Raw genomic sequence first — 21,845 nt, forward strand, 5'->3', positions numbered from 1 at the left:
TGCCAACCATCACTTCATGATTATTTATTCTCATCCCACTTATCATATTATTGCCAAGTTCATTAAACTTATTTTTCTTTTCATCTTTCACATATATTCTGCTGGCTGACCTCGACTTCCTACATTAACCCAGTCATCTTGTATCGTTACCTGTCGTCCTTGTGAGGATGAAACAATCAGGCTCTTCTTAACTATGTTTACATTTGGTCGATCACCTCACAAATATCATCATTTATAGATATTTGTTATTGGTTGATTCTCCTGTTTCTTCATCATTGCTATTACTTAATTTTACCTTCTGTTTATATAAACAAACATTTTGAAGAATGCTATATTCATTCTTTCCATAAATTTCTTTTCTGGTCCTTTTGTTTCGTCTCTTTTAAACTTTTTTCTTGTCATATTTTTATTTAGTTTCAGAAGCCTTAAATTCTCTCTCTCTCTCTCTCTCTCTCTCTCTCTCTCTCTCTCTCTCTCTCTCTCTCTCTCTCTCTCTCTCTCTCTCTCTCTCTCTCTCTCTCTCTCTCTCTCTCTCTCTCTCTCTCTCTCTCTCTCTCTCTCTCTCTCTCTCTCTCTCTCTCTCCTCCATCTCATATATTTCTCTTCTACCACCATTCCTAAGGTCCTATTTTCCTCTTCTCCTTCTACCTTAAAGCCTCCAATTTTTCGATCCTGATTTGCTTCCTTATCCTCTTTCATTTATCTTCCTCTTCTTCTTCTTCCCCTCCTCTTCCTTCTCCTCTTTCTCTCCTCTTCCTCTTTCCTTCCTATTCCTCTTCCCCTCCTCATCCTCTTCCCCTCCTCTTCCTCTTGCATTCTAAGCAGTGGGTTCATCATCAGGTTCCAGGAAGGGCCTTATTGGATTACGCACGCTGCGGGACCTTGCATGCGGGAGCGGGCAAATTTCTCCCTACCTCTCTGGATTTTCTCATTTCCAGGATGCTTCTGGCGCTCGTTCCAGAACATGTTCCAGGGCCCTATAGCCATGATGGACCAGATGTCAGGCTTCCTGGTCCCAGGAAGAATTTTAGGAATAGATCGAGAGACCATGGAAGGTTCAGGATATGGAACTTTACCAGCCATTAGTCCTCATCGTTCCAGGAAGAGTTTCATGGTGTATTCTAGAGATAATTCCAGAAAAACAACGAAGTCCAACCTTTGGCCAGCACTGGAGTCAGTTCCACGGAGAGTGTCTGAGACACTGGGAGGGACAGCTGTAGGTAAACTTCATTTCATAGATTCCAGTATACCTCAAGTAACAGTTCCATGCACAATTCATTAAACATTTCCAGGAATATTTCACTGACAGCGTTGCATGAATATTTCTAAAGAAGTTTTCTGTGCAGTTCCAGGAACATTTCCTGCAGTACTAAAGCTGCAGCTTCAATTGCTCCAGGTACATTTCCTGCCACATACTGAGCGGTACATCCTCAACAGACTCAGGTACAGTTCCGCCGGTACCATCAGCTACAACTCCAACAGTTCCAGGTGTTGTCCCTTCAGTACTTCCAGATATAGCTCCAGTCGTTCCAGGTTCACATATAAGTTTTTCCAACGGTTCCATGTAAGGTTCCATCAGTTTCAAGTTCAGATGCAACAGTTATATGAACTGTTTGACAAGTTTCAGGCTCAGTTCCAAAACACTCAGACAAGTTAGGACAGTTCCAGGCTCATCCCAGCGGTTCTGGACACTCGGGGAGTTGCCCATCTCTTGAACATGTGTGTGTGTGTGTGTGTGTGTGTGTGTGTGTGTGTGTGTGTGTGTGTGTGTGTGTGTGTGTGTGTACAGATTTCAAAATTCTTGCTACTGAGACAATAAAACCCAAGATAAAGCACAAAGGAATCTCAGCTGTCGTGAGAATGAAGGAGTTCAGACCAAGTGCAAACAAAGATAAGAACTGGTCATATTTCTTAGATGTTTCTCAAGACTTACCAAGATGGTGCTCTTGTGAACCTACACTCGGAAGACCTGACACTGGGATGAGGAGGCACTCTTGAACTTACTAAAAACTCCTGCCAATACTGGAAGATGAAGTGAGAGGCGAATGATATCTGGCACAGAAGGCTTTGGTTTTCAGGAAAATGAAAGCGTTTCTAGTTCGTCTCGACATCGCTCAGTTTTACGAGATGAGAAAGAGAAAAATGGCATTTTTATGATGGGTGGCGTTGGTTGTGGGCTGAGAGGAGGATCAATACGTGTTCTGAACAGAGGGAGGGAGAGGTCAAGGGCGTCAATGTGAGGGAAGGGAAGAGGCACTCCGCCAGTGGTTGAGGACTGAGGCAGACTTCATCTTCTACAGGTGAGGGAAGATGAGGTGAGGGCTGTGGTTGTTGAGCCCCTGGGGATGACTGAGAGATCCTACACTTCTTTCTGCAACAAGAGGATCTGAAGGAGGTAAGTCGTAGGACCTCAATGGAGAATCCGTCTCTGCTTCTCCTCTCAGCAGCTGAAGGAAGAAGTGAGAGACGTCCACTGTAGACTCTGAGAGGAGCTGAGGCATCACAGATTCCCTTCCCTAAGCAGGTAGCATCATGCCGACAACAGTGTGTTCATTACCACTCCTACACTGCCATGATTCCTACACTGCCATGATTCCTACACTGCCATGATCCCTACACTGCCATGATTCCTACACTGCCATGATTCCTACACTGCCATGATTCCTACACTGCCATGATTCCCTACACTGCCATGATTCCTACACTGCCATGATCCTACACTGCCATGATCCTACACTGCCATGATCCTACACTGCCATGATTCCTACACTGCCATGATTCCTACACTGCCATGATTCCTACACTGCCATGATTCCTACACTGCCATGATCCCTACACTGCCATGATCCCTACACTGCCATGATTCCTACACTGCCATGATTCCTACACTGCCATGATTCCTACACTGCCATGATTCCTACACTGCCATGATTCCTACACTGCCATGATTCCTACACTGCCATGATCCTACACTGCCATGATTCCTACACTGCCATGATCCCTACACTGCCATGATTCCTACACTGCCATGATTCCTACACTGCCATGATTCCTACACTGCCATGATTCCTACACTGCCATGATTCCCTACACTGCCATGATCCCTACACTGCCATGATTCCTACACTGCCATGATCCCTACACTGCCATGATTCCTACACTGCCATGATTCCTACACTGCCATGATTCCTACACTGCCATGATTCCTACACTGCCATGAATTCAAGATTTTGAAATAAAGAAATTAAACTTTGAGCAAATCTGCTCTTATGACACGAACGCCACCCCAAGCACGTGCAGTATATCATGCAAGACACTTCTGATATCACGTACACTATCATTTCATCCATTGTCTCATCCTGTTATCTTAGCTTGATCCTCAAGGTAAGGTCTCTATTTTGTGTTTAGTGGCAACGTTTATATGCACTATTCCATCTGCTTTATGTAAACTTATATATTCTTATACCTTTTATTTTCATCTCCTCATCATCTTTCTTCTTTCCTCTGCACCATGATCATATTGTACACATAATGTCTAGAAAATTTCTATGGTGTAACTTGTAACTTATGTATAGATTTTACTAGGTAAGGGAAATGAGTTTTGTAGTGTTTTGATCAGTTAAACCAACCCAAAATCTCTCTCTCTCTCTCTCTCTCTCTCTCTCTCTCTCTCTCTCTCTCTCTCTCTCTCTCTCTCTCTCTCTCTCTCTCTCTCTCTCTCTCTCTCTCTCTCTCTCTCTGACAAGATTAACCCACTAACCTCCTTCAATACTAATGGTTCAATAACCATTACAGTCGATAGGGTCGACGATAATGCCGATAACATTGACCGCACACCGGAGATAATGGCCAATAATGGTAACCCCTTAAGAGATGATGGCGTCATAGAATCAGAGTAGTGACCCTTTAAAAGATAATGGTATAATAAAAGCAAAACTTGATAGTAAGGAAAAACCACAATGTTCCCACTAAAACTAAGTAAATAGTGTTATGAGAAGGACGAAAGTGTTTGCCATAGAAGTTACCATAGAAGCTAACCTGGTTGCCATAGAAGCTAAGCTGGTTGCCATGGAAACTATACTGACTGTTACAGAAATCAAATTTGTTGTCATAGAAGCTAATGATTATAATGGTATGAAAAAACGCAGGTCTAGGAGCTATCCCTGCAGACACCCCCAGCCTTCTAGACAGATGGCTGCACCAGCTGGTAAACTTATAAAAACCAAACAGCTTAACAGCTGGAGTGTCGGGCGCTGGAACAGCAAGAAACTGGCTATTAATAGTCCAGCCGAACGTCTTCTCTCGCAGTACAAGGCAATTCCAGCCATCCTTTGACCTGGTAATGGGGTGCCAGGTGCTGCTGCTGGTTATGGCTGGTACAACGTACCAGTTGGTAGGTCCTGTGACCAGAGGTGCATTATGGGTATACACACTGCTGTGAGGCAGGTGGGCACCTGCTGCCCCTGGAGGTGTTGTGTTGGTGAAGTGTTGGTGATGATCCCGAGTGTGTCGCTGGGGGTTGTTGGTGGTGGCGTTCAAAATGAGGTTCCATCGTATTTGGATATTTTGTAGATCATTTTTCTTATTTTGAGATGTTGATTTGCTATGGATTCCTGAAGATGACGGAGCGTTGCCTGTAGATGGATGAAGTGTTTCGTGGTGCTGACTCTACTGGTCTAGATCGTGATCAGAGTTACGCTTTGGAAAAAATGAAGAATTTCCCTCTAAATCTTCGACCAATTCTTATTTCCACTGGAACTCCGGCCAGTTTTACTCTTGGCACTGGAAGATATGTAGATGTGTCATGATAAGGTTCAGACCTGCGTCCTGGAATTAAGAGCTTGAGCCTTCCCTCTCCGTGTTACATTAAAGATTAACAACGTGAACATTGTCGAGCACATAAATTTAACATAAAAGACTTACGAAGGTTGCCGGTACAAGCAATGAGGAGTTCTCACGATATAATTATAACGAAATCGATGAGAAACTACAAGGTATGCAGTCACCTCCACACACACACACACACACACACACACACACACACACACACACACACACTAAGCAAAAATCGTGTTCGAAATGACGTAAAGAAATACCTTGACGGTATCAGAGTAGTAGATGAATAGATTTGTCTAATTGATGAGACTGTAAATGCTGGTACTATGCAAGAATTTAAAAATCTTTATTACAGGAGAAAGTTTAAGAGATGAGGGGCCACACGATCGTAAAGCTCCCTCCTCTCTACCACAAAAGCACTGACTTCTACAAGGTCTTCTTAGCGCAATATTAACCAGATCTACACTACACACAGATCCAGATAACCTTCCAAGCTACAACTATATCGATAAGCCTCCAGCCACCTCCAGGTTGTTCAGTCCTCGAAACTTTTCGTCGTTAATTTGTCCGATAAACTCAACCTGGAGGCGACATGTCTGTGCCATGATGTCTATTCCTCAATGACTCATGACATTTGGGCGTCTTGCACCAGAACTCATGAACCCACACGCTTCCTCCGTCCTTAGCTTGGCCGGCTGGTCCAGCACACAAGCGGCTGGGGATGGTACAGAAGACAACCTACGTGTGATCCTCGGTCTTTATACCACGTATAGAGATGCGGTCCACCCACTGGTCTTCCTGTCATCCTACACCCATCATCTGGACCTCAACTCACAGTTCGGGATGAAAACCAGTGCACCATCCCGCCACCGTCACCAACCCCGCCACCAGTTTAGTTTTTGCCGCCATCAGCAGCTAAGTCACTGTGCCTCCCATGTTCATCCTGTGAGCGGTAGCGTAAAGAGGATTACAGAGGTCACAAAGGGTCTTTGTCAGACCACCAGAGATCCCTCGTCCCTGAGCTGCAGTTCGCCACCACAGCCACATCGAGCCCTCCACAGATCACCCAGAACACTGCTACAAGAAAAATCACACCCTAACCAATGTGAACATTATCATGAAGCAATACAGTGCTACTCCAGCGCTTGTGTACAAAATGTCTGTTTAACCATTACTTTCTTATAGCCCCATTGTTTATATTGTGTATTGTTTCCCTTACAACTCAACAGTGTCTAGTGTGCCTCTACCAACAGCAATACAAGTGTTGCTTACTTGTTTTGCCACATTACCATACGGTTGTGTTTCCCATGTAGGGTGGGGCGAGGTAGTGTTACTGGCTTGTGTTGTTCTGACTTATGGTTCGCCATCAGGGAAAAAGATGAGTTGATTAACAAGTTACAAGGTTCTGACAACAGTAGCAGCAGCAGCAGTGGAGGAAGAAGAACCACCACCACCACCACCAGGAGAAGCCACCACCACCTCCACCTCGGGGATAAACAGATGCAGGGCGGCCGCCGTGGCCACTGATCCTTCGGCGAATGGAAAACATGATTTATGTTCAGTTTACGAGTGGTTTATTGTGGTAATATTTCCTGGTGGGGGCGGCAGGTCGGTTGTGGTGAGTGTGTACAGTGGCAGGAGGAAAGAAAATAGCTTCATTATCTCTCTCTCTCTCTCTCTCTCTCTCTCTCTCTCTCTCTCTCTCTCTCTCTCTCTCTCTCTCTCTCTCTCTCTCTCTCTCTCTCTCTCTCTCTCTCTCTCTCTCTCTCTCTCTCTCTCCACACATTCTACATCCCCCTAACGGTCGTTAACAACACACACAATCGCGAGCGTCGCAGACGGCATTACCAACATAAATCCTGCCCTGTGTCTTCCTTGACTAAGCTTACAAATGAGATTGCGAGTTAGGCCTTTGTTGCCAGGAGCACATAATTTGCCATGAAATACGATGACATGAATTCTCTGTGATCTTTCCCCATGACTAGTTTTTGATACATGTCGTCACTTGTGTAGGATTATATATATATATATATATATATATATATATATATATATATATATATATATATATATATATATATATATATATATATATATATATATATATATATATATATATAAGATTATATTTCTATATGTCTATGAGTCATTTGACCATAAGAAGCTATATACTTACGTCTATAGTCTTTAAAATAAATCTCTAAACATATTCGATTTCATTTATTGGAATAAATAATTCTTATCGAAAAAAATAATGTGCGCGTAACTAAGTGTTCTTCGTCCTAAATTTGAAGTATTTTCTTCACCCACACAAGCTCGTTTTCTTCCTAGTGTGACAGATGGCTTTGGAAAAATATATATAATAAAAAGAGAAGCGATATACCCAGATCTTTCCTTTACAGTAAATGCGTTTTTATAATGCTGTTTGCATGAGATCATATTTTACAAAGCTTCTGTTTCATTACAAGAAGAAAAATAGAAATCGATTTTTAAAACAGATCTCTGTCCTGAAGGTTCTAAACATACATTACTTACACACAGCATTCATTACTTTACATTCTTTCTGTTGAAACAAAAAGAAGGAAACATTTGAGGGAAGATACAGACCTAAATCATTCCAAGTTTTAACCCTCACACTTCCTGAGCCGAGACAAAAGTGACTTGGGGCAAGAATGGCCTGTGGCCCCCACGTCTACAGCTCTTCCCTGGGTACGCCTGGGTAAGACTTTTTGCTCTTGTTGCTGGCTGGAGATGAAGATAGATGGTGCAGACTTTTGCAGAGAATCTCCAGTGCTTAGGTAACTCATGCCTGTTTACATCTGGTATGTAAAATAGATCTCCTCTCATCGATTCAAGTACTTCGTCTCATAATCCCCAACTCTCGCCGGGGAAAGTTTAATGAAGCTTGTGTTTTGGTTGAGCTTCCCATGCAGGAAGTGAATACTCTGATATGATCGAAGAAATTCAGACTAAAAGGATGTGTGTATCAGACTTGGAGAGAGAAAGGAGGAGGAAAAGACTGAGAAGTAGATGAAAGGATGGATTCAAACAGGCTTCGGGGTATCGGAGCTTGAACTTTCAGGAGGATGAGAGGCGGACACGGGATAGAATGAGCTGAATCATTGTGGTATATGGGAACGACGTGCAGCTCATGAGCTTAACCAGGGCTAATGAAGCTGTCATATTAACCCATGGAACTGTCTGTGGGGCTTGGCAGTGGATGGTGAGTACTGGTTTCAGTTGATATGTGCAAATAAGACCACTAGTCATATGTTTCTGAGGTAACTTTGTTGAGTCGAGAAAAGCAATTAGATATAAAAACAAAGAAGCATTTCCGCTTAAATCATGTCTTCTTGTTATTCATAAAATCCCCTGATGACACCTCCTCATAAATCAATAACTAACAATTTTAACAAATCATGAAATCTTACAAACCCTTCAGAGACTGTCAGTGTAGGCTCGTTCTTCATAAGTTCTTTCTGCACCATTTGATTGGAGTCGTGAAGAATATTATGGGCCACTTTCTTTTCTATTTTACTTTTTGAAAAATACACTTAGATATTTCCTTGGTCGTAAGTTCTCACTTCATAATTCCTTTCCACTCACCTCATTACCTAGTCATATCTATCTCATAACTCACACTTCCCACCTCATAACATACCCACATCTTAACTTTCTAATGCCAAACTCGCCGCTCACTCTCACCCACCTCATACCTCACACTCACCCTCCTCCTAACTCACTCATACACCTCATATCTCTGCCTCCCTCACATCCTCAATAATTTCCAGTCCTTCCCTCCTGTTATCAGACAGCTCCCTGAGCAATAATTAACGTTTTCACAAAATCTGATTTCATCTTTTCTGTTGCCTGATACTTGCAGACTCTCTCTCTCTCTCTCTCTCTCTCTCTCTCTCTCTCTCTCTCTCTCTCTCTCTCTCTCTCTCTCTCTCTCTCTCTCTCTCTCTCTCTCTCTCTCTCTCTGACCTAAGCCTCATCACTATATTTAGTACAAAACCCTCATCAACCTAAGTTCCTCTTCGTATATACAACGAACACTTTCCTTTCCTTTCTTCAAATTATCTCCTCTAAATGACGCCTCCTTCCCTGCATCAGTTTCACGTTCCTCTCCCCTGCTTTGCTTCCCATCATTTTCTTTCACTTATTCATTCTTTTAGGTCTCAGCTCACACATCTTGCTTTCTATTTTCTTCTTTCAAAGATACAATCTTTTCTGTTCCTCTTCGTATTTCTTTTCCATTCTCACTTCACATGATTTTCCTTTGATGACATATTCTTCTCTGCACCCCTCTCCCTGTCTCTGCACCACTCTCTCTGTCTCTGCTGTACCCGCCTGTCTCACGATGTACCCGTCAACTTGTTCTCTAGTGTCTACCATACCTTCCCTCTTGTTTTCAGTAGCCAATGATAACGACTGAAGCTCGGCACAGGGATTTCACGTGGTGTCATCTCAAGCTTCGTCCAGCCAGCAGGACTGAGGCTTCAGCCGGGGACTCGATGTGATTCATCCCCGTTAGTCGCACAGTCTACTGGGTTGAAGCTTAACAAAGGGATCCGAAGAGGTTCATTTCCGACCCTAGCAGACCCTTCAGATTGAGGCTTCACTTGCTGACTGGATGTGGTTCATTTCCGAGTTTTACTTCTCTTTATTCTGTCTCTTGTTCATATGATCTTCCTAGTCCTTTGTTTTGATTTCAAACTCAGTAACTCGCATACATCTTTTCCCTTAACATCTGCTCATAATTCATATAAGTATGATATTAGAACAATCAAAACCAGTGACTATTCTTTGATTATATTGTACATTCTAAATCGCTGTTTCTAATCAGTATCTCTAGAAAAGAGTTTCTATTTCAATGTGTATAAACAACTTTTCTTTATGTCGGTATGGTTTTATGAGAAGATGTGTCGTTTTGTGGTGAACGGAAAACATTTCATGAATGGCTGGAAAAACGATCAGAATCCAAGCGTTAACAGACTTGTGAAAGAAGAAGCAACAAAGTTAATTGAAGGAGGAAACACGTCAGGAAAAGTTTCTGTCGTACATTACGCTGAAAATGAAGACAAATGGTCCATAGGGATGGTCTTGTTTACCTCAAGATATGGGGTTGCTGTCTTCTACAGGTGGTGTTGTTTACGTCTTACAGATGGTGTTGTTTACTTCTGAATTATTGTGCTGTTTTCTTCCTACAGATGGCGGGGCATATTCAAAGTAACTTCGTAATCAAGAGTGAGTTAACTGTAAGAATTTCACTCCTGTTCTTGTGTGATACGTCGTGAGCCCATGATTGTACTCTCTCCACCATGTACTGATCGTGATAAGCAGTGTGCAGTAGGTTGCAGACAGCAGCCGCCAGGGGAAGTACTAGGGGAAGTACTAACCTCTTGACTGAGAAGTGCTGAAGTGATACTCGGAATCACCCTGCATCATCTGTGTCAGGGTCGCTGGTCTTGTTTTCTCGTCACTCTTACTTAAACTGGTTAGTTTCAACGTGTCCGTAGGTACGTAATATGTATGTCCTGGGCTATTTTGCCTCTTCTATTCACAATATTTTTCCTTTCGTGTCCACATTATATATCTATGATAACTACTAATTTTGTTTATGTATAAGATTACATGCATCTTGATTGTCTTCCTTTTGTCCCTTTTCACCCAGTTGGCCTTACAGGAGTATTTGACGTAAAGAAAAGTAAAGTAGTCTCCATCTCTTGCCTTGGAAATAAAAACCGATGATTTTTGCGTATTTTTGGTGCAAGTTTCCTGCGCAACGTTTGTATATTATCACGTGATATGACTGGCTGACCAACTAGAACCACGTCCCCAGCTCAACAGAGTCATCTTAGTGTTACTGACTACGAGAGGTTGATTGTCAAGAATCAGTCAATTCAAAACGTGTACAAAGTAAAGACATAAGTGACCTAATGCTTCTCATTAATGCCAGAAATAAAGTTCTTCGTAATAAAGGTCTGTTATGGTAGACTCGTAATAAAAGTTCTATAATGATAAGTGATGCAGAAATATTTCGAATAGTAATAAAGGTCGGTAGAAATAAACTTCAAACTTCTGTAGTTGTAAAGTTTTGTAATAAGACAGTTGCCAGTGAGAAGCATTTGTGATATAGATAACGTTCTGTGTACTAAGTAATGTGAGGTAATGTAAGTCATTTTCTCTCCTCTCAGTAACATTCTGTAGCCTGAAGATGTATTTGTTAAAATGATACTAGATCTATATAAACTGTCGTCACCAGTCATGTAGATATAACTAGATCTATATAAACTGTCATCACCAGTCATGTAGATATAGCTAGATCTATATAAACTCGCGAACTCTCATGAAGTCGTATTCAGTAATGAGTCTTGAGTTTCATCCATCGTCACTCATCATCCAGAGTCTACTGACCAATCATTCATCAACAAGAGTTGCTTGAGGCAGAGCTAGACACGTTGCTGGTGTTACTTTATATAAGATCAATTTCTCATCTCATCATAAAAGGTTATCAGTTGATAGTTAATAATACTCTTGCCTATAATCATTCCCTCTTATCACAGGAACCTGGAGCCTTTTAAATGGAACGTTCATCTGTGTTACCAGTTGACATAATCATAATCTTTCATACATAAAGAGATGATTAATTTGTGAATTGTTCACGTATTATCATTAGTGTACGTAAATATAAACTCACACTTTTATATCAGTTCCAATACCATGATACATGACAAAACACGCATGTATAAGGCACGAGTCCCGTCCTCACGTCCAGGACTTCCATGTAATAATAAGATCACAAGAAAAACTTTACTAAATCCATGTTTTACTATCAACTTTATTTTGAAAACTTGTCTTTATCACCAAAAAGGATGGTGCTCTTACATAGTAGAGTCTCTCTCTCTCTCTCTCTCTCTCTCTCTCTCTCTCTCTCTCTCTCTCTCTCTCTCTCTCTCTCTCTCTCTCTCTCTCTCTCTCTCTCTCTCTCTCTCTCTCTCTCTCTCTCCCCGTAATTTGTAGTGTTCCCTTCCTTTATCAAACATTCCCCTGTGCAACACGCCACCCTTCCCAAAATTGAATTACACCTTTTCCGGTAACATGATACGATACGCCCAGTCCATCTTCCCTATGTTGTGGTCTCTCTCTCTCTCTCTCTCTCTCTCTCTCTCTCTCTCTCTCTCTCTCTCTCTCTCTCTCTCTCTCTCTCTCTCTCTCTCTCTCTCTCTCTCTCTCAATACAAAAATACACCTTCATCTCTGACCCTTGCCCACGACGCCCACTTATGCCGCCTACTACCGCCGCCCACGTCTCCCATACCACCACCGGAGCCGCCCACGTCTCCCACACCACCCAATACAGCCGCCCACGTCTCCCATGCCACCACCAGAGCCGCCCACTCGTGTCCTGCGATAAGGGTGACATCCTTCTGGGCGATAACTCAAGAGCCAACCGTCGTGGCAGACGAGTCAGGTTTACACTTATCTTGACTTCCGTCTTCATACTCTATTTATCTCTTCTCATTTTTCCACATCTTCATCAGTTATTATGTTTATCCACGACGATGACACTAATATAAATAACAAAGATTTAAGAAATAAACAGAAACTTAATCATGAAAGCAAAATGATAAAAGAAAGATACATCATAACTCAAAAAAAAAAATGTGAATGAAAAATATAGCAGAAAATGTAATGAGCAAATGCAAATTAAGTACAAATATTTACCGACGATAATATTTTTTCCTTCTTTTTTAATGGTTCTCCACACAGGAGTCAATGGCATTCTAATTAGAAAAAATAATAATTTTCCTTTGATGAGACGTCCAGTTGATAATTACAAAGTGAATTTTATATATATATTTATATATATATATAATATATATATATATATATATATATATATATATATATATATATATATATATATATATATATATATATATATATATATATATGGGAAAGGATTACAATTTTGCGCGTGATCAAGTATATTCCCATGAGTCCACGGGGAAAATGAAACACGGTAAGTTTCCAAGTGCACTTTCGTGTTATGATTTCATCATTACACGAAACTGCTCTTGGGAATCTATCACATTTCATTTTCCTCGTGGTTATTAGCATTTAACAAAGTTCCGATGGAGTGGTCCGTTAATCAATCCTCCATGAACCTATCTATTATCAAAGCTCCGACAGACTGGGCCACCAAACAAAGCCCTCATGAACAGGTCCATTAACACAGCCAATGGTCCGCTCTGTTAAATCCATTAACCCAGAGCCATGGACCGGCGCTGCCTTCATCATCTGGGTAATTAGTACCAATTCACAACAGCAGACTGCCCTCATCTCCTTACACGTAATTACTTCCAACTCATTTACTCTCTTAAGGTTTAGGAATCAACAACATTAAGAGACACATCTAGAAAATGAAAATACGAGGCTATAACGGTCAAGATTGTCGACGATCTCACAGCAAAGGCGGCGTAACATCGTCCTTAAGACTGTCTAATCGTCCACTCCGCCTCTGACGATGAATAGATAGATAATGAGTAATAGATAATGGGTAAGGGGCTTGCAGGTGGATGGGTACGACGCGACTGGCTGATGCTCAGGTGATAAGAGATAACTAGTGGGTGATAACGCACGATAACCATTATCTTATACTCCACCACATTACCATACATGACACCCATTATCTCGCAAGACTCGTAATCTTACCTGCTACCCATGGCCTTACATGACCCCATTATCCCACAGAACAGATTGCAAGGATTTACTTCATCTTGTTAGACATGACCCGGACGAGGCCACTGAGCATTGTCCTTTCAAATATATTTCATACACATGTATTGAAAAACGAAGCATAATGAAAAAATATAAATTTTCGTCAATCATTTTTCTTTTTTTAGATTTGCCTCCTGTAGACGGAATTGTGTCCACACCATAGAGGTATGTCTGTCACCAGAATTAAAAGAGATGACAATTGCGAAAGATGATTTTGATATGATATACAGTATCTAGAAGACACAAAATTTACACACCTGAGCAAAATAAGAATGAAAAGATAATCAGAGATTTAAGAAAATAATTTCGGGTATAGTTTTAAAAGAGTCTGTTGGTAGGAAAGGAAACCGAGTGTACTAGTGGGGCGAGGCTGGAGGACCAGCATTGTCATACACCAGACGAAGATGAAGGCTTGCTAGCGACCCATCCCTAATGAAACGTAATGATTTGTGGAGACTAGATCGTTTTGACACCGTTCTATGCACTTATACCATTGGCCTGAGGACTCTGAACGCATGTACACGATCAAGATCGTCAATACAACTTAGATAAAGTTTGTAGAAGATTCTCTCAAACCAAAATTATTCTCCCCAGTTAACATGAATTAAGATAGAGTGATGCAACCACTTAACAAGGCTTCTGAGACAACCTTTGACCTGACATCTGTCGTTAGACCCATTAGAACTTGACAGATCATTAGTACACATCTCTGCTTTACTATGCTGTCCTCATCTTCACAGATCAGGGACTTATAATGCTATTACTGTCCTGCAGATGATAATTTCGTAAAGCACCATTAGGTCCTCTGTTGTCTGGTTCTTCCATGCACAACATGTGCTTCAACCTGCTACCATGTGCTACAGTCTACTACCATGTACATTCCCTGAGCCTCGTGTACTCCCATGTACTCCTAAGTACTCTGTAGTGACAAGGTGTCTTCTCTTGACCTCCTCGGCTCACAAGACCCTGCGTGCCGGACGTACAGACGGTGACTTGGGGGTAGGAAAAAGCTACACTCCAGATACAAAACAAATTATGATGTCATGACTTAGTGCTGCAGGCGGTGCGTGATGATGATGATGATGATGATGATGATGATGTAAGTTATGTATGTATACATTATCTTGTGCTAGGTGTCATTCAGTGAGGCAAAATTCCATGCAATTTTGTCCAAAATTATTCATCTCAATTTAGTCTTTAGTAACATACCCAATGAGGAAGGTACTGAGTCTGTCTAGGAAGCATCTCTGTAACAGAGATGACGTTTACTAAACGAATAGACGAACAAGTGTGAAGGTTGAAGAACATACAGTAAAGTGAGGAGGAAGGGTGTAATCTCGCCATCTATTGAAAAAGTACTGAAAGTGTCCTTCATTATACTGGATAACTCGTGTTGTGGTCAGCATTGCCCTTCTTTGATCTATCTTTTCAAGAGACGAAGATCCCTCTAAGATATTGAAAAAGATTCCAATAATATTCTGTGATCTGTTCAAAAGATTTTCCCTAAATACGGCAATAGATATTCATATTACAGTTATATACATTTTGGATGATTCATAATGTATGATGTATGAAAGTAGCTCCCCCGCTCCTGGAGCGTTCTTCCCCTCTCGAGACATAACGTCAGATTGCGCCACCTACCTGACGACGCTGTGACATGTGTCCATTCTGATTACTGGCGAGGCTGTCGCAGCCCGTCGCAGCCCGTCGCAGCCCTAGCCCTTACTCAGGGACACCCAGAGGCGTTGCCATCCCACCAACACCTCCACTTTCTGTTCCTTGATTATGGTTCTTGCTTAGGACAACTTCCTGGTGCAGAGAACGTTTCTCTCTCCTGGAGGCGTACAGATCGACTCTCGTATGATTTTTAGGGATATTTATGATGGTGGTGGTGTTGGTCAAGACACCACACACACACGCGGAGGTCCCCCCTCAGGTGGGCTTACATGGTGCTTTGATGACGGTGTTTGCGTGTTGAGCTGCCATGTGAATCACAGGCAGGAGTGGCCCCAGCGGGGGATGGGTCCCTGTGGCAAGGTATCCTCTCGTATGAGGTGGGTCTCTGTTCTTCCCTGAGTCAAGTTCGTCTCCTTCCTATAACCTCCACACTTTCCTGTAGCTGGTCTCTTGTTTCCTCTTTTCCTTTCTATGTCTCTCTCCTTCTGACTCTCACATCCACCTGTTCCTCTCACTTGGTCCTTCTCTTGCTTCAGAAGCCTAAGAGAACAGAGCGAGCATCTCGCTACCTCAAGGCTCCCGTGCTGGGGCTTCCCTGTATATCTTCAGTGTGTGCAGCAGAACTTACTGACTCTCACAGTGCATATAACTATAAGGATTTGGTCAGCATAAACCCTTGAGGAAATGGCGATAAGATATGACCAAGACGATGATGATATCTTTTCGTAAATACTGATACAATCATTCTCTAATGTTTACAAATCCGCTGAATATAAACATTGTATTGTTTCCCATAATACTAGACTCACTTTTCTCGTCAGGAATACAGGCAACACAAGCAACATAGGCACACACTAGCAACACAATAAACACTGTTATTTTTGGCACATTTTGTATGGCACTTGTATCATTCTGTGAGTTAATGACTTTTAAACACTATCATTACATGTTTTCAACACGTTTTAAGATATTTTCGAACATCACTTTTCACTGTGGATGACCGATTGGTTGTTGGGTCAAATGACGTCAAAGTGCAGAGGTCAGATGTCAACACTGATTCACCTCGGGTCATCGTGCCTCAGAAGAAAGACCAAGAGCGACAGGTTTTGCACATGATATATACACATTACTGCAGGATGTATAATGAGGCTTAGAATTACTAGTTAAACAGTCGTCGGTCACAAACAAGTTGAAGAATGACTGATTACAAGCTAATTCAAATGAAACCATTCGTCGGGAAATAAACAAAGTTTAAATCTAATTCTTTTAGATGAAATTGTTTGTTCTTCTGGTCACAAAACTGTCACGATTTATCTTCCACGGTGTGTATATATAAATCTATATATACATATAAATCTCTCCGAAGGCCCGGTGGAGATCGTGAGGCCGGCGAGTGAGTTGAGGTAGAGGCGCGCGTCGGCCGGCCCTCTCGCCAGGCACGGTGCCATACGATTGAGATCCTCAGAGTGCCAACACCCAACCTGGCTCTCCCGGGCTGCCACACACCGCCATCCGCTCCGTATCAGTGGCTGAGTTCAGTCCGTCTTGTTCTATACGTTATGTTATATATCCTTTCCGTTACACACACACACACACACACACACACACACACACACACACACACACACACACACACACACACATATTTGCCCATCTTGTCTTCAAGTTTACGATGGTTCAGGCCTTGAGTAGGGCGGCATGACCATAGTGTGGACCCTAGACCTTACCCTACCCATGACCTACCTCACGTGTGAGGAGGTATGTACTGGTCTGTTTCATGACCAAGAGCAGAGACGCCACGGCACGTGACCCCATGATGCCATCCACGAGAACCTGGACCAAAGAAAATCCTTGATTGTGTTGCAGAAAGAAAACAAATTATATAGACCTAATATGACCTTTTTCCAAAATCCATTTGCCTTCATACGCTAATCCAGCTGACCCACCTCCAAGATAACCGTAGTTAGCAGATAAGAAGCAAAATTACCAAGAGAAGCAGAAAGTTTCCTCAGAGTTCTCTCATTAGATTTTCTCCTCACGAACGCAATAACTTCCTCATGAACGCAGTAATTTCCTCACGAACGCAATAACTTCCTCATGAACGCAGCAACTTCCTCATGAACGCAATAACTTCCTCTACTTCCAAACTTTATTCCTGAAGTCAGGTTACCCACTTTCTTTTACGCTCTTTTATGAATATGTTTTCACCATAATTTACGAGTCTGAGAAAGACTGCATATTGCACTGTAGCTTAGATGTTGGCTGATGATATGTTCTCTTAAGTAAGATGACGATATGTCGGTACACACACACACACACACACACACACACACACACACACACACACACTTCCTACAGACAATTCATTATTCATAAGTTTTCATCGTATCCTCATCACAAAGGAGCGATTATAATGTAATATCCTCCCGTCGCTCAGGAACATGTCCTGCTAACGCCAGGTATAATCTCACGATTTACAGTCGATCGATTTATTCTATTCTGTTTATTCGTCCTGTTTGTTATGTAGTAATATTCAGTAACTAACTGATTGCAACACTGAATTCTGAAAGTCTAAAATTTAATGTGGTCTTCAGATTATCTATTTTGGTTGAAGATTAAGGATATTGTGTGTGGTTCCTCGCCTCTCTTGTACCCTTCATTCCACAATAACCCAGGCAGTCTTCATGGTGACTTCTTCATAATTTGGGCAGGAAGTCTTGATGATAACACTGATGCTACCACAGGAGTAGAGGAAAACATGGCACAATATCAGAAATCTTGAAAATAGATGAAAATATCAATTTTGATGGTAAGATGCTGAGCAAAGTGATGTCCGGTGTAAATAGAAGGGTTGATGTAAAGATGTTCAGTGAGCAGATGACGCAAACTGTAAGTACGCAGGAAGAGGGGACTGTTGTAGCCTTTCCCACCATTCCCCCAGGCCCCACCCATCAGTCGTGCTCCGTCGTCTTCAAGGATCATATCGTCGCATCATCGAACTCCAGGAGTTAATGCATGATTTGCAAAATGTTTCCATGTAAGAAATAAGATATACAAACAGTACTGCTAGTGGGCGGCAATGATGACGACATCCCCGCAACTCTGCAGAGATTACAATGGTCTTGAGCTACGGTACTCGACCTTACGATTTCCCAAGGGTTCTCAGCTTAGCCTGACCAGATTTAAAAAAGAAAAAAAGAGATCTATAATTCCCTGATCCTATAAGCTGTTCTACGACTGGAGGCGCATCCGTTTCTCTAATAATTTTTTTCCTGGAATGTTTTTGTTTTTATATTTCCTCTTCGGAATGGAGGATACATTTGAAGTAATAGCTGAAGAATGGGCGAAACTACAAGTGGAGCTATGAATGCATACGCAAATGAACCACTGATCTTTGTGTATTCGTTATAATGTACTTTATTCTCGCACTTTGAACAAAGTTCAAGTCTTGTTATGTCAGTAGTAACATAACGAGTCGAAGAGATGCTTAGAAGGAGGTGTGTGGGGCTTGCAAAGTCTCACCAAAATAAACATATAAGCCGACCAACTGTGCCGGGTAATACATCACGCGCTCCTGCCACTGTAAATGCTTTCATTTGTGCAGGATTGAGAGGACAGGCCAGAGGCCATTATGTGCCGGGCCGGGTTGAAGTTGATGCTCCACTGCCGACATATTACTGGCATGGAATATTACAGCTTGGACCAGTTATTCTCCTCTCTATTATACCACTGCAGGAGCATATATATATATATATATATATATATATATATATATATATATATATATATATATATATATATATATATATATATATATATATATAATGGTCGCTGAAGATTACTTTGATATCATCCATGTATTAAGGATTCTCGTCTTTTTATAAAGGAGTTGATTAATTATGCTCTGTGATGATATGATGTGAGTTTGCATTCGGCTTTTTACTCTCAGTTATTAATTAAAAGATTTGCAAATGTACACGACTGACTTGGACGAAGTAACGTTCAACCCTCTGGCGGCAGAGAGAGGAGGAGGCTTGGTGTGTTCCTTCTGTGTTGCGGTACCTCAGAACAAGTCCACAGAGCAATGTATGAATATAACTTTGTCTGTACGTGTGTGTGTGTGTGTGTGTGTGTATGTGTGTGTGTGCGTGTGTGTGTGTGTGTGTGTGTGTGTGTGTGTGTGTGTGTGTGTGTGTGTGTGTGTGTGTGTGTGTGTGTGCGCGCGCGCCGTTGATCTATTAGCAATCAGTGGGTAGAGATCAGTAAGCCAGACCTGGACCTTTACATGGTACTTACTAATATTTGGTACCTATTCACATGACGCAGATTCGTCAGAGTTTAGTTTGAATGATCCTTGTTTCCTTCCCGTACTCCATTTTCTGACATTTTTTCCGTTTTGTGAAATTTTGTCCATACTGTCCCAAAGATGTCATTTGTTGTGTTGATCTCGTATAGCACTGTAATGTCTGAACCTTAATCATCAAATGTAAATGACGAATATAAATAATCATTAGTAATTAGTGATGAACCTCATTAGCTATTTAGCAGAGATAATCACCTGTGAGCCGACCACATTAATGGTTAATCAGTGCTAATTATTCATAAACAACGTTTCAATATATCAACAAGGATTAGCTCTAATCTAAGGCAAAAATAAACTATCAGATTCCATTACGATTATTCATACTCTCTATCACTACTTTTACAATTAATCCAAACTTACAATTTCTACCAGCACTTACAAGCCATACCACCCATCACACCAGTACTTATAACACACAAGCACCATTACTACTATTACTTTAACTGCATTAACATCACCATTATCACGGCAGATATCCCCAGTAAGTCACCAAATCTTATGTAATAACCTTTAACAGTAATTGTAATACTACATGCAATCTGATCCATTGAAATGAACATATCTGGATTGGATGATGCAATAAACCACACACGTGACCTGACCTCAGATAACCTTTCACCTTTTAGATGAATTCTATTACGTCAGCAGCCTGGATAGATACACTGTCTATCTTAATGTATTTGTATACTAAATTCTTGGCTGTTTGCTCAGCAGAGTTTATACAAATGTTCATCATCTGTTGTGATCATACACGCAGAAAATATACTACATCATCTGTTTGTGATGACGCAGCCAACAGAACTCCCACAGAGAGCGCCAACGGTACAACAGACGGACTGGGTCGTTGTTGACATGATGCTGTTTTGACGTAACATTACGTTAACGGTGTGTGGGTGTTTCCTGGAAATGATGGTCTGCTATCATGATTTTTCTATTTTTCTGTTCAGTTTTGATTTTGCTCTCTCTCTCTCTCTCTCTCTCTCTCTCTCTCTCTCTCTCTCTCTCTCTCTCTCTCTCTCTCTCTCTCTCTCTCTCTCTCTCTCTCTCTCTCAAAACACATGCACACGCATCTCGGGGTACGAACCCTGGCCCTGGAGGTCATTACTGGGGGAATCGAACCAACGACCTGAAAACTTAAAATTCGGGTTGAAAAGTCACTTTTTTAATCCTGGGGTCGGTAGAGGGAGCCAGGGGAAAAAATTATTTTTTCCCAGCTCGATCGTATTCAGGCAGTTTTTTCCCCTCGCAAGTCTCAGGTTGTTGTATTCAGGAATTTAAATCTCGTCCGCAAGACGTTGTTAACACAACCCACCACAACCATGTTGACGAATGATGATGACAAAGATGTTTTTGTTGATTTCTTTCTAAATCAACATTTATAAGATCAAATCTATTGAATAAGGTAAGACTGCAGTTCTGATATCACTAACTACTCCAGCAACAGAAAAAGAAAGTATTTAACATGGACTAACCGAGGAGATAACAATGATGGTGACAGAGGTAGAATAGATCAATTGATTAATCAATAACCTGCAGGTTTAAGGTTGCCCTACAATCAGAAGCAGGGAAATGGTGGATCCTTTTAGGTTGAGAAGCTCCTTGACGATACTGTACTCTTTTTCGTCCATCAACGATGATGTAGCCTGGCTGAAGGTGACCTATCATTCAAGAGACAACCACTTGTAGTGGAGTCCGGTAGCACCAGAGTGAGTCGTGGGACAGAGAGAATGTGAAAGGGAGTAGATTAATTGGAGAAATAAAGTTACGAAAAAGTAAGAGAAAAGATAGATACAGAGAAAGAGAGAGAGAAAGAAAGAGAGAAAGACCGAAGAAAGGGTTTAACTACGTATGAAGTATAATCTGACACGTTTAACCAAACTCCCTGTTCTTCATATATAAAGTTATCAACGTGGACGTTGCATGATCAATGGTCGTTGTTATAACAAAATGACAGACTCTTATGATGCCATCAGACCTGCAGTGAAGGAACTGCGTAGGTTTCAAACTAATGTATATGTATATGAATAAAAGATACTCATGCAGACGTATACAGTAGACACGAGCAGGCATACACTCGCGTGAATCCATTCATACACGTGTATGTGTGTCTTATGTATGTATGTATATAGGAACCTTTGCGTCGTTTGTGTGTGCATATGTTTCTTTTTGTGTATATACATATT

General features: G+C 41.5%; 1 protein-coding gene across 5 annotated transcripts in view; it reads right to left on the bottom strand.

The window, feature by feature from the left end:
* LOC139765877 (uncharacterized) overlaps window positions 1-16,727 on the bottom strand; it is a 134,639-nt gene extending 117,912 nt beyond the window's left edge. For all 5 annotated transcript variants that reach the window (XM_071693746.1, XM_071693748.1, XM_071693747.1 and 2 more), the window contains exon 1: window positions 15,264-16,727. In XM_071693746.1, the coding sequence (XP_071549847.1) occupies window positions 15,264-15,289 (26 nt within the window). In that variant the 5' untranslated portion in view covers window positions 15,290-16,727. The remainder of the gene's footprint in view (window positions 1-15,263) is intronic.
* Between the last annotated feature and the right edge of the window lie 5,118 nt (window positions 16,728-21,845).

The sequence above is a fragment of the Panulirus ornatus genome, chromosome 56 (assembly GCF_036320965.1).
Source record: "Panulirus ornatus isolate Po-2019 chromosome 56, ASM3632096v1, whole genome shotgun sequence".
Taxonomy (NCBI): domain Eukaryota; kingdom Metazoa; phylum Arthropoda; class Malacostraca; order Decapoda; family Palinuridae; genus Panulirus; species Panulirus ornatus.